The 13,247-nt window shown below is 38.3% G+C and overlaps 1 protein-coding gene across 4 annotated transcripts in view; it reads left to right on the forward strand.

Moving 5' to 3' along the window:
• The window catches only part of LOC114481165 (SH3 and multiple ankyrin repeat domains protein 1-like), a 41,493-nt gene that overhangs the window by 17,518 nt on the left and 10,728 nt on the right, over positions 1 to 13,247 (forward strand). For 3 of the 4 annotated variants that reach the window (XM_028475675.1, XM_028475671.1, XM_028475673.1), the window contains 10 exons: positions 409 to 576; positions 836 to 877; positions 1,537 to 1,653; positions 1,758 to 1,835; positions 1,940 to 2,006; positions 2,170 to 2,342; positions 2,446 to 2,576; positions 4,041 to 4,180; positions 8,368 to 8,478; positions 9,314 to 9,392. In XM_028475675.1, the coding sequence (XP_028331476.1) occupies positions 409 to 576; positions 836 to 877; positions 1,537 to 1,653; positions 1,758 to 1,835; positions 1,940 to 2,006; positions 2,170 to 2,342; positions 2,446 to 2,576; positions 4,041 to 4,180; positions 8,368 to 8,478; positions 9,314 to 9,392 (1,106 nt within the window). The remainder of the gene's footprint in view (positions 1 to 408; positions 577 to 835; positions 878 to 1,536; positions 1,654 to 1,757; positions 1,836 to 1,939; positions 2,007 to 2,169; positions 2,343 to 2,445; positions 2,577 to 4,040; positions 4,181 to 8,367; positions 8,479 to 9,313; positions 9,393 to 13,247) is intronic. The other variant, XM_028475672.1, reaches the window with a different exon arrangement.

A 13,247-nucleotide genomic window follows, 5' to 3' on the forward strand; every position in this document is an offset into this window, starting at 1 on the left:
AAAAAATAAAAAATAATAATAATCAATTTGCATGGGACTGGGAGTTTGTGCAAAATTTGGTGATTGTTTGCACATGGTAAGGAGATTATATTGTTTACATAACCCCGGTTCTATGAGTAATATGAGACGGAGGCTAAAAAAGATCCTCATGTGGACAGTTGAGCTGGTAGGAAAGATGCATGATATGCTTAAGAGTGAGAAGAGGTGTTTGAATGATGTGAGTCGTCTGCCTCCTCCTCTTATAGGGGGTTGGAGTGTCCCACGTTTCACCAGCCAATCAAGATTGTTTTATCCAATGTCTTTCAATGTTTTGTTAGATATGAGGTGATGATGAAGCATTGATATAAGCTTGCAGCATTTGCTTAGTTAACAGGAAGTAGCTGCTCTTTGCTTCTCGCGTATTTTCAGGCTCTCCTTTCTCTTGGAGCGTCTCCGGACTACAAAGACCGCTGTGGCCTGACCCCGCTGTATCACACTGTGCTGACAGGGGGGGACACTTCCTGCTGTGAGACCTTGCTTTATTACAGGGCAAGGCTGGGGACGAGGGACGAGAATGGATGGGACGAGTCTCATCAGGTAGATTCGGAACAAGTTTAACCACAAACAAATCAATCAGGTTCTTCTGTGTTTACGATTGTTCTTTGATGCAAACATCAATCTTGGTCTTTTGCCGTGTGACTTTTTGCAATGCACCAACATTTTCACGTTCGCTCTCAGTGGTTGATTTCCTGCGTCATCACATTTCACCTCTCCCAGCTTTGTCTTACACCTCTCAGCCTTCCTCACTCTCCTCTTCACCTTCTCTTCCTCCTCTCCTCCGTCTCTGTTTCCATAGCGCAGGGATGAAGAGGAGTTCGGAATGGAAGAAATACATAAGGTATCCTTCCCCCCCCCCCCCACCACCTCACCCTCACCACCAGGCCTCTAGAGATAAAGGCACGCACAACTCTGATGTGTCACTTCGCAGAAATGATTGGGCTGATTCATTTGTCCCCCCCCCAAAAACATTTTTAAAGCTAACTCATGTCCAGACAAATCCAGTTGAGAAAGAACCTAGATGTGATCTCTTTCTCACTGTGGATGCAGGTGCATTGCCTACATTAAGTCTCTGTGAAGTTTTGCAGAACGTGTTTGTGCTGCAAACTGGTTGTCATGGTGTTTTATTTTAGTATCGCCTTGCTCTGTGTTTTCTTTCTTTATTTGCACCCATTTTGTTAAGATATGAGTCCAATTTATATATTGCTAAGGATTTGTTTTCTGTTGTAGCAGCCTTTATTTTTCACAGGAGTTAAATGCAAATATCGCTTATCTGAACATCTGTCCAAGTACATGTAAATGTAACTTGTTTTACACATAATTTCCCCTTAAGGTTAATCTAAAATCACAATTGATTCTTTATTTTTCACCATAGTAAGTTCCGTTATCTCATTCTGTCTACTTTTTGTCTTATGGAGAGTCATTTTTTCCAGACAGTGCTGCCTTCTTCCAGCCTCTAAAACTAACTCATTCTGGATATTTCTATCATAATCATTAAAGGCTTGCCAGAATGGCTTTGCACAACATTTGGAGCATCTGCTGTTTTATGGGGCTGACACCACTTCACAAAACGCCTCAGGGAACACTGCGCTTCACATTTGTGCCCTGTACAATAAGGCAAGTATGAAGCAAGCACTCAATATTGAACTATTATAGCCATAATCTTCAATGCTTTGCTCTTAAGGGGGTTAAACAATGATGTTTTCTGTGTGTGTGATCAGGAAAGCTGCCTCCGTGTGCTTCTGTATAGGGGAGTGAAAAGGGGGGTTCGAAACAAACGTGGCCAGACGCCTTTCCAGGTGAGCAACTGAGTTAATCTGTACTAAGAAAGCTATTCAGAAATATAGTAAGTGATTTGGGAGAGCTTGAACATTATTATTTTAGTTGGATTGTATGGTTCCAGGTTGCTGTGATGTCTGGCCACTTTGAACTCGGTGAAATCATCAAAAACCACAAAGATTCGGACGTAGGTAAGATGGTTTTTAAGTGTCTAAATCTCTCAATTTTTTTTTAGCAAAAATCTGATTTTATCTTCACGACCTCTCATCCCGTCATGTCAAACCGGGCACTTTTTCTTCCTTTTTGCCTCTGAACGCTCACTGTAAACTTTATCCGCACGCCTCACACCCTCAGTGCCCTTTTTGGAGTCACCAAAGTTTGTTCCTAAGAGAAGAGAGAGTTCCATCACACTGCCTCTCCCTGCACTTCACTCACACCCTCTCCTGCGAGCTAATAGTGACAATACCATGACCCAATCCGACCCCTTGGTCCTGCCCGACAAGACAACCAATCCAAACCAAGTGCAGGTACTGAGAAACAGCTTCTGCATGCTCATCTGCCCATTCCCCACTTCCTGTTCTATTAGATTATTTACTCTCAGTCTGATTGATACTTGATGTGTTGTTGTAGGGTCAGCGTAGGGCCTCCATAGGTCTGAGAAGCACCAGCAGCCCCAGAGCTGGTACTCGTTCTCCATCCAGAGGGAGAGGAGGTCAAAGTGATTCTGAGGAGAGGCATCGGCAGCCACGAGGCAGACAGGGGTACCATATTCAGCTCTAATTTACACCAGATCATTCAAAGCCCCATTCTACGCTTACAATCAGCTGTACACAAATATATTGATCGTTTTATTACACTTGCAAACTCTTTTACTATTTAACATTTCTAACAGGGTTTGGGTCAATTACATTTTTCAATTACATTTATGTCTTTAATTACCTATGTTCAATTACAATTATTTACGATTACAGTGACTGAATTTTTATTCCAATTACATTTACATTGCAATGATTTTTTATCCTCAGAAAGTCAATAACAATTACGGTCTCACTTACTAAAGTTCGATTACAATGAATCACAATTACTAAGCCTTTAATAAATAACCTAATGAAAGTTTACGTTCCGCTTGTGCTAGCTTTCTGTTAGCATCTCTAATGATAACTGGTCCTAAATCAGCTGTAAAATACATTAAAAACAAATATCTATCATTTAATTTCTTTCCTACCTATTGGTTACCATGTTAGGCTTCCTAATCAATGAAAACATAGGTTTTAATATTTTTGCCGTGGGCGTCTGAGCCTTTTTTGTGTCAGTATACTCCTTAATTTCAATTTTCTTTAAATTGTAAAATATGGGAAAAATGTATATGAAACATATTTTAATAACTGTTAACTGCATCTGTGTAGAGCTGTACATAGAACTATGACACGATTCCCCAGTTTTGCTTTAAATTATAATTGGCAATTTTTAGAGAACTTTCATGGCAATTACAATTACAAAGTGAATTAGCTAAACTCAATTACAATTTAATTACGGTTACGACAACAATATATTTTTAAGATTACTATTACAGTTATAATTATAATTACATCATAATTGTAATTAGTTATCAATTACCCAATTACTATATAAAATGACCCTAACCGTGCCTGACACGCGTGATGCATTTTTACAAATAAAAATAACAAGATATATTCACGACAGAAAGAGGATTTAAAACGATAGTAATGATATAATGGTTCTATGGTAATGAACATGATATGGATGTGTAGCTGCATGTTAAACAGTGAAGCTATAGTTAGGTCCTGGCCTGCTGTCTGGTAAATGTCAACATCAACATGCAAAAAACAATACAAAGGAAATGTTACCTTATCTGCAGTTAGAAAGCTGCACAATCTGTGTGCAAGTCATCTCCAGTTTACAGGTAAGTACATGTAAAGGAGTATTTTTAGCTCATTACGGTACTAATGTGACCTTTTAATACTGACTTAAAATGTAATCAACATTGTTTTGAGAGAGTCTGAGGTCTCACTGATTGTGTTAGAATTCTCTGTGTATGATATGAATTAGACAAAATGACGCTAAAAGCAGAAAGTAAACACTGCATCAAATGGTGATTTCTGACTCTTGTAGCCTTCAAAATCAGCACATTGTCTTGTTTTTAGGTTGCACTGTGATCCGTGCATTCAGCTTGATTTTTGTTATCTTTCCCACTCTATCTGCAGGGCATCATCAGGTGGAAGTGCAATCGGTCAGATGAAGCGAATGTACAGTGCGGTACCAGGACGAGTGTATGTGGCCACTCGAGCACACTCTGCCGCTGGAGACAGAGAGTTGTCCCTCAGCAAAGGGGACAAGGTTAAAGGTGACAAGTGATGATGTCATGTCAGTTATAAGATTTCCATCGTAAAGCAAGTTTTATTTCAATTTCAATTTTGCTGTTATTTTATTTTTTTTTATTCAGTTCATTTCCGACATGGTTGCAATCACAGAAATTCACTTTGACATTCAGAGCAAAATCACATCATTGTTTTTTTTTTTGTCCTTTTGCATGCCGGAAAGGGCGACGGAAAAAAGCATTTTGCTTATCCAGATCCGTCCCCTGATTTGAACACAGATAATTTTACATCAAACCTCGTTTCTTCCCTAGTCAAACATTCTCATCTTCTTCATACCATAATTTCATCTTTTCATTAACGTCTCTTTTTTTTTTGTCCTTTTTTATGTGATGTGTTCTCGTCTGCAGTCATTGTTCCTGTTGTTACTCCTCCTCACTGTCCTTTTTCTCCGTATCTCCTCGAGCTTTCTTTTCCAGTCGTTGTTTACGTTCCTCCAACTCTCCAAACGAAAAGTTTTTCTTTCGGAGTACCTTCATATCCTCGGAAAGTCGCCTCAGCATACGATGCATCAGAAAGGCACATGCACATACACATACCCCATCATTAGCAGGCCAAAGATCATGACCCCTAGCAGATAGATGTCCTCCACATCTTCCACTGTCAGCAGGGAGAGACAGAGCATCTGGCTTCTCCCTCGTGCATCCATGACATATCCACTTGGGTATGTGTCCTTTGGACACGCTGGTTCGTGCTGTAGTAATTGCCTCGTCATGAAGATTTTGTCGATGGCGCTCAATGACCAGTTGATGAGTTCCATGTCGTCGCTGTATAGTTCGATGAAGAGTTGACTTGAGACCTGTATGCGTGTAGAAATATCCTCCGTGTTTTCTCCTTAAATCCTTTCAGATTTACGGATTGTTGTGTCTCTGCGTCAAGGCTATTCCAGAGGTTCATGGTTCTATACACAGTACTATGTTTGCCAACGTTCGATTTGACCCTGTCTGGTCTGAACACATTATTATGTCTGAAGTCGTAGGAATTTTGATTGTATGTGAAACGTTTTTGTATTTGATGTGGTAGTTTTTTAGATGAAGCCCTAAATGCGTATATTTATGTGTTGTAGTGTATTATTTCTTGCAGTTTTAGGTATTTTGCCTTCTCGAATAATTCGTTTGTGTGTGCGTTGTGTGGTGCTTTATGTAAAATTCTTATAGCTTTTTTTTGTAGTTTAAATAGTGGTTCAAGATACGTTTTGTAGTTATTACCCCATATTTCGGAGCAGTAATTTAAGTGCGATGCTATGAGTGAAGAATAGATTGTTTTAAGTGATTTGGTATGTAGGATTTGTTGAAGCTTCCATAGGATGTAACTGCTTTTGGCAACTTTGTTTTTAACTATTTGTACATGTTTTTTCCAGGTCAGCTTGTCGTCCATCCACACTCCTAGTACCCTATATTCTTTTACTTCTTCTATTATTTCCATGTTTAGTTTCAGTCTTATATCTCCTGTTATTTTTCTCTTTCCGAAATTGATGAATTTTGTTTTACTGACGTTTAGGGCTAGTTTATTTACATCTAACCATGTCTGAATTTTTGATAGTTCTTCATTTGTTGACTCTATTAGAGTTTTAATGTCTTTACCTGAGCATAGGATGGTTGTGTCATCTGCAAACAACGTTAGTTTGAGGCAATTTGAGACTTTGAAAATGTCGTTTATGTATAAAATGAACAGTTTTGGCCCTAAAATTGAACCCTGTGGCACACCACATTGTATGGTTTGGCATTTTGATGTGTGTTCTTCAAAGTCAACATATTGTCTCCTATTTGTCATATAGCTTTTAATCCATTTTAAGGCGTTGTACTTTATTCCGTAATTTTGAAGTTTTTCTTCTAGAATATCATGATTAATTGTGTCAAAGGCGTTTTTTAGGTCCAGAAAAATTCCGAATACAAATAGTTTTTTTTCTAATGCTTCTCTTATATTCTCTGTGATGTCAATTATAGCCATTGCTGTTGAACGTCCTTTTCTAAACCCATATTGTCCTTCATGTAGTATATTATTGTCTCTCTATAAATTTGTCGAGGCTTTTCATGAAGTTTTTCCAGAATTTTCGATAATTGTGGTAATATTGATACAGGTCGATAATTAGTGAAATTCCATTTTTCTCCACCCTTGTAAATCGGTCTGATTTTTGCAATTTTCATTTTTTCTGGGAAAACACCATTCTTAAATGAGAGATTACTTATATGTGTTAGTGGCGGGGTTATTTCAGCTGTTATGGTTTTTATTAGACTCAGATTATTAACGTCTCTGGATTTTTTTGAGGTACAGGTTGTGATTATTCTATCCACCTCTGCTTCTGTTACTTCTTCAAGTACAAGGTACTTATCAATGTCTTTCTTCTCATTGTCAAAATGGTTCCATTTAAGTGTTGGGTGTTGTTTGATCCCTTTCTCCGTGTTTTTTTCCAGTATTTATGAAAAAACTGTTGAGTTCTTGTGCTATTATGTTTTTATTGTATTCTTTTACATTGTTTATTATAAAGTGGTCTGCATTTTTTCTTTGCTTTTGCGCATGGTTATGGTGTTTATAATTTCCCACAATTTTTTGTTTTTGTTTTTATTCTCTTTTAATTGTTTTTCATAATATTCTCTTTTTTTTTCTCTTAGTAAATTATTGACTTTGTTTCTGTATTTCTTATAACGTATTTCTGCTTTTAATGTTTTTTCTGTTATATATTTTTTATATAATATGTTTTTCTTTTTGCATACGTTGGCTATTTTCTTATTAATCCATGGTACCTTGTTTGTTTTACTTTTGATTGTTATTTGTTTCAAAGGGCAGCATTTATCGTATATTGTTGTTATTGTGTCTGTAAATGTGTCATATGCTACGTTCACGTCTTCTTCATTGAAAACACTCTCTCCACGTCTCTCTTTTTATCTGTTGTTTAAAGTTTTCTAGTTGTTTTTCTCCTCCCAGTCTTCTGTATGTCAATGTGTTATGATTTTCAAGGTTCTTCTTCTTTTTAGTGTTAAGTATCGTAAATATTGGTAAATGATCAGAGATGTCATTTATTAATATACCACTCGTTAAATCTGTGTTTTGTATGTTTGTGACGATGTTGTCTATCAGTGTTGAGCTGTGTTTATTAATTCTGGTTGGTTTTGTTATGAGAGGTTTTAATCCATTTGTGTACATGTAATTAGTAAAGTCTTCAATGTGTGTATTTTTTAAAGGGTTTAAAATGTTTATATTGAAGTCTCCACATATCAGTAATCTCTTATATTTAATTTCTTCTATCATTTTAGTTAGTTTCTCATTAAATATGTCTATTTTACAGTCAGGTGCACGATACAAACAACAGATTATTATCTTACGTCCCTCTGGACTTGTAATTTTCACTGTTATACATTCCATCACTTCTTCCACGGTTAAACTCATCGATTCTATAATCTCCATCTCAATATTTTCTTTTATGAATAGTGCCACCCCACCTCCTGGCTTGTGTAATCTGTTCTTATAGACAAATTTATATCCTTTTATCATAAACTCCATGCCTTTTTTTTCTTTCAGCCAAGTTTCTGACAGTGCTATTATGTCAAACCTATACAATGTGGAGATGTAATCCTTAATGTCTTCAAAATTTGCATACATACTCCGACAATTACAGTGAATAAGTGACAGACCTTTTTCCTTCTTTGTTTCCACTTTGAATTCAGTCTCTGTGTCGTAATGACAGTTCGTGTCTTGTTTCCAGTGTGGAAAGTTGTTTGGGTCCACTTCGTCCACTTGATTAATCTCCCGTTGTTGATGTTGATAATGTTGTGGATGATTTTTAGTGATTCTTTCCATATCCATAATTTCTATCAGTGTTCTTGTCGTTTAGGTACCTCATTCGTATTTTTCCAGGTCTTCCAGCCTTTCGATTAGAATGGGTTTTCCATTTTCTTCTCCTGGGGGTGTGATGTAAATCCTGCAGCCTCTGGTCCAAGTTATCACAATTTTTCCTCCTTTCTTCAGTTGTCGTGCCTTCCATGCGATACTTGCATTCTGCTTCGTCAAGTTCTCGTTCATAAACACCATCGTTTATGTAAATTTGTACTTACATTTACTTTTTAATCCATTGCCCTGAGCTTTTCCTCATGGACTGTCTGTCTGTGTGTGTGTGTGTGTGTGTGTGTGTGTGTGTGTGCGTGTGTGTGTGTGTCAGTGCTGAGTGTAGGAGAGGGTGGATTTTGGGAGGGGACAGTCAAAGGACGCACTGGTTGGTTTCCTTCAGACTGTGTACAAGAAGTGGCTGCTCCCAAAAACAATCGAACAGGTTGGACCAAGCTTTATACATATACTGTATAATATACAGTATGTATATTATATATTAATGTGGCTGTATTGTTTATATGTCTGTATTTCTTCATTTGTAGTCACATTACAAAATTCATGTTAATATACATGAACTAGTACATATTTATTTCTATTATGCATTGATATTGCTTTCCAAAGCTTATTTACATTTAGGTTTCCAGTAATTAACTTTTTTAATACTTGACTTTCTACAAAATTAAGAAACTATTTTGTCATTGTACACATGAACTTTGTCTTGATAAACACACTCTGGCTTATATATTTAAGAGAGGAAAATCTAGTCTAGTCTGTTTTTCTTGATACAATGACATCAAGGCTCATTATTTACCAAATGTCAGCCATTTTGAAATGCCAAAATTTTAAAAAAGAGTTACTATATTACAATCAGTTGTATCAGCTATCTATAAACATGTGTATCAAGTACAGTACATTAGTTATAGTTATTTTAATGTGTACAATGTCAAAATGGAACTTAACAAGACGCATAAAAATAGCACATAGATCAGAGTAAGGACATGCTGGTATATGGGTTGCATGTTTCCTCAGGCTTCAATTATCCTTTAAATCATCGTAACACCCGGCACATGTCACACACACGGTTACCAGCAAGCCCTTTTTCTCCAGTTTTCACAGCTGCACTGTTCACGAAGCAATCAAACCATATGCCACACGGAAGATACACAAACGAGCGTGCAAATCCATCTGATTTCAGTTGCACTAAAGACAAAACAAAAAGACTGGATAATAACATGAGGTGAAATTGAACATATGTTTGCTTTGAATGCTTCTTACAGAGACGCGCAGCGAGAAAGCAAAGAGGAAGCTGTTTCGTAACGTCACGGTCGGAGCGTATGACGGCACCGATGGCCCATGGTAAGAAAATTGTGTGTAGCAAAGTGTAGCTGGTTACAATGATTAAACAATCATTTATTTGATTTAAAACTTGCACGTGTTTTTGTTATTAAACCCATGCATGCTAGATGGAAAAACCATTAGTGAGCCATTAACTGTTAGCAAAGTCGTGTCAGGTTACACTAAAATAACTGAGTTACGTTAGATCAGCGATTCTCAACCGGTGGTCAGGTATATTGTCAGGTGATCAATATCTAAACCATATGCTAGAACAAGGTCATGGTTAAGATAACAAGTTGGTTTGTTTACATTTTGTGTAAAGCCAATTGAATCTAATAGTGAGGTAAATAATGTATTTAGGCTGTTGTTTTTATCATCAACATAAATGTTAAAGTCACCTACTATGATAGCTTTATCAGTGTTCAGTACCAGATCAGAGAGAAAGTCAGAAAATTCAGAGAGAAACTCCCAATATGGACCAGGAGGATGATAAACTATAGCCAGTAAGGTGGGTTTTTCTATTTTTTTTTGTGGGGGTTACAAATTTCAAGAGAAAGGCTTTCAAATGAATTGTGGTTAAGTTTGGTTTTTGGGGTGACTGATAAGCTAGAGTGAAAAACTGCTGCCACTCACCTTACCGACCGCCCTCATGGGGAATATGGTGGTCATCATAGCTGGGTGGGCTGCCTTCATTAACAGCAACAGACATTATAAACCTAATAGATAGTCAGGTATAAGATCATTCACTAGGAGAGATTTAGACGAAAGCGATCTGATATTTAATAGTCCACATTTATTTAATAGTTATTTCATTGTTTTGTGTTCTGTTGCTAGTTTCAATTTTGATTAGATTTTTATGGTTAACTCCTCTACTGTGGGTGATATTATCGGCCCATTAATATTATCGGCTGATAAAATGTGATATTGGTTGATATCTTTATTTGTATCTGTAAAATAATCTGCATTGAGACCATCATAATTTGCTGTATGGTGAAATAATAGGTAGTTTGACCAATCAAAGAAATTATAGCTGCATTGTATTTGCAGTTTTAAAATCATTATCCGTACTCCAATAATTATATATTTTTAATGTTTGTTGCAGTAGAGGAATTCTTTTTATGATTGGGTTTTTTTGAACTATTGGATGCAGTGACCCTTTAAACTTTAGTTGTGCCTATTATTGCTTGCATAGCACTGGTGGTGCAGTGACAGCGTAAAGAGGTATTTGCGTGCAGCAACCACTAAAGGCCTAAGTGTGAAACATTGCGTACGTTCCAACACTGCTTAATACTATCAAATAGAGTTGGCTGCAGCCTCCTACAGGGTTTTATTAAACACTGTGTGCACTGCCAATCCAGTGTCTCCTCAGAGTTTTCTATTATAAGACAAGACAAGGTGATTGAAAGCTGACACTGTAATGTAATGGTAGCTTACAGGAGGATTGTCTGCGTGCACTCATGAGTTTCTTTGTGCTTTCCTGTCCTTGTGCGAACAGCATGTGTCTGTTTCATGCTGATCCTAAACAGCTCTTGTTCTCTATTGTGGTGCTTTGTGAACACGTCAGCGCTTAATGAACAAACAGCAACCGTGTCATTTTCAGCTCCACTCCTTTTGTCTTCACCAGACAAATACACACTAAACACAAAAATATTGACGGGAAAGGTATCAGGGATATTTTTCTGCTGCTGAATGAAACTTTTTCCCAGTGATGTGATTATGACGCTTTTTTATGTTCATGTGCATGCAAATATGAAAATGCCCTTGTGCAGATGAGTCATTTGGAGGCTGAAGCTCTGGGCTATTGACAAAGACTTTCCAGGAGTCGTCCTAGGGTTTTAAACGCTGTCCTACATTATATCCGAGAATGGATTCTGTGTGGATCAGGTTTTGCTGCCATTTACGCATGTGATTAAAAGCAGCTGTGGCAGATGTTTTATAAGGAAATAGCAACATTACCTGAGCTAAGTTGGGCACAAGTGCCGCCCTGTGATGAAGTGGTGTTCGATTAAGCTCAAGGCGATACAGAATATGTTCAGTCAATGCAGCAGCAGGACATTTGGGAAAATGTCAATTACCATTTCAACCAATTCAGGCTTTGTTAGCCTGTGTGATGATAACATCCACATATCAGAGGAATGGCAACTATCAGATGTCTGTAACAAGCGATGTGTCTCAGTGTACAGCTCTAAATGCATGCCCATCCCCCGCATCCTTACATCTCTCACAGTTTACCATCAAACCTCTTCGCTGTCGCTGATTCCCTTTCATATTCTACATTAAACACCATCGCTCTCTTCACATTGCAATGATCCCTGCATTTGATATTGTATGAAGTGCTCTGGGTGCAGACCATCACACTTTCTCACTTGTTCTCATTCCCCATCTCTCTTGTGCTTGCGCGCTCCCCTCCTCTCTTGCATCTCTCTCTTCACTGAGCTGGAGGAGGAGGAGGAGGAGAAAGAGGAGGAGGAGGAGGTGCTGGCGTAGTGCGCGCTCACGAGAGAAAGGAGGGGGTACATGGCAATGGGGGGATGCAGAGAGAGAGATTTCTCTCTCTCCCTCTCTTCTTCGTGGCCGTCACTGGGCCCCAGAAACAGGAGCGTGTGGTTCATTTACAGGTAGCGGCTGTTTCCTCATTCATTGGCTGGCTATGGATGTGAGGAGAGGACAATGGAGAGAGGGGAGAGGTAGATGATGCTATTGGAAGGCCGTGCCTTTTTAAGACAGACGCTGTTATTCTTTATGTGTGCATGTGTGCGTGTGTGTGTGCGTGTGTGTGTGTGTGTGTGTGTGTGTGTGTGTGTGTGTTTTATGCAAATATTTGTGCCTGAAATGTGTGTTTTCATTGTGCATGTGTGTATCTATGTTGCAGGAATAGCTAATGAATGAAGACGCTGCTGCATGTTTATTTTTTGCTATCCCCCTGTATTTTTCTGAATGTCGACAGTGTGTGTGTTAGTGCATGAAAGAGTACTGCTGCACTTCAGTCAGACAGTGTGGGTGTATTTCATTCTCTTTGAGTCATGCCCGTTTCCATCAAATATTGTTAAATTATCAGGATTTTCTTTATCTATATGTATATTAGCATAAAGAAATTAAAATGTGTGCGTGTGCACGCGTGTGTGTGTATGTGAACAAGCTCTTTTGTCTCAATGAGCTTGTGCATATATCCATAACATTTTGAGAAATATAAATGTAGCTTTCATGTAAGTACTGGTTCTAGATTGTCTACTGTGCAAGTATTTCTGTCACCATCCCAAGTTCGTGTCATGTGTCTCACTTGTGATATGCCTCTCTACATAGACAATCTATCTGCAGTCACTATCAGCAGGTGAATGGTTAAAAGAGAAGCTTTCTCTCACAGTAATTGTGGGTAGAAAAGAGGATGACTCAGGATGGTACATAATAAAGCTAAGGATTCATTGCTAAAGTGTGTGTCTTGCCATCTTGTAGTATATTACTAGGCAGCAGGGTTAATCCTGGTTGGGTACTGGATGATCCCTAGGGGGTTGGATAAGTGTAGCTTCAGGTGTGTAAAAGAAATCTGGTGTTACTGTAAGTCGGCCATGATGCACCCAAAGGACGAACTGTACAGTCATGTTCAATTGTATGGATCAAGCGCACAATAGTTCTGTCCACCTACTTTGGGTTCCTTTGATCCTAAGAGAGGGAAAGCATGATGGAGGACAGGGTGAGAAGAGAAAAGGGAATGAGGTGTGAGGAGCAGATGGCTGGAAGGCGGCTGCGCGTTGGCGAAACACTAACGTTGATGGAGAACATACAAGGAATGGACCTCAGAAGGGGAAAGAAGAAGTCGTCTGTTCAGTGATAAAGTTACAGCTTGACACTAAAGTCTGGAACTCCAGGCCTGCCGGC

This window comes from Gouania willdenowi, chromosome 19 (genome assembly GCF_900634775.1).
Source record: "Gouania willdenowi chromosome 19, fGouWil2.1, whole genome shotgun sequence".
Taxonomy (NCBI): Eukaryota; Metazoa; Chordata; class Actinopteri; order Blenniiformes; family Gobiesocidae; genus Gouania; species Gouania willdenowi.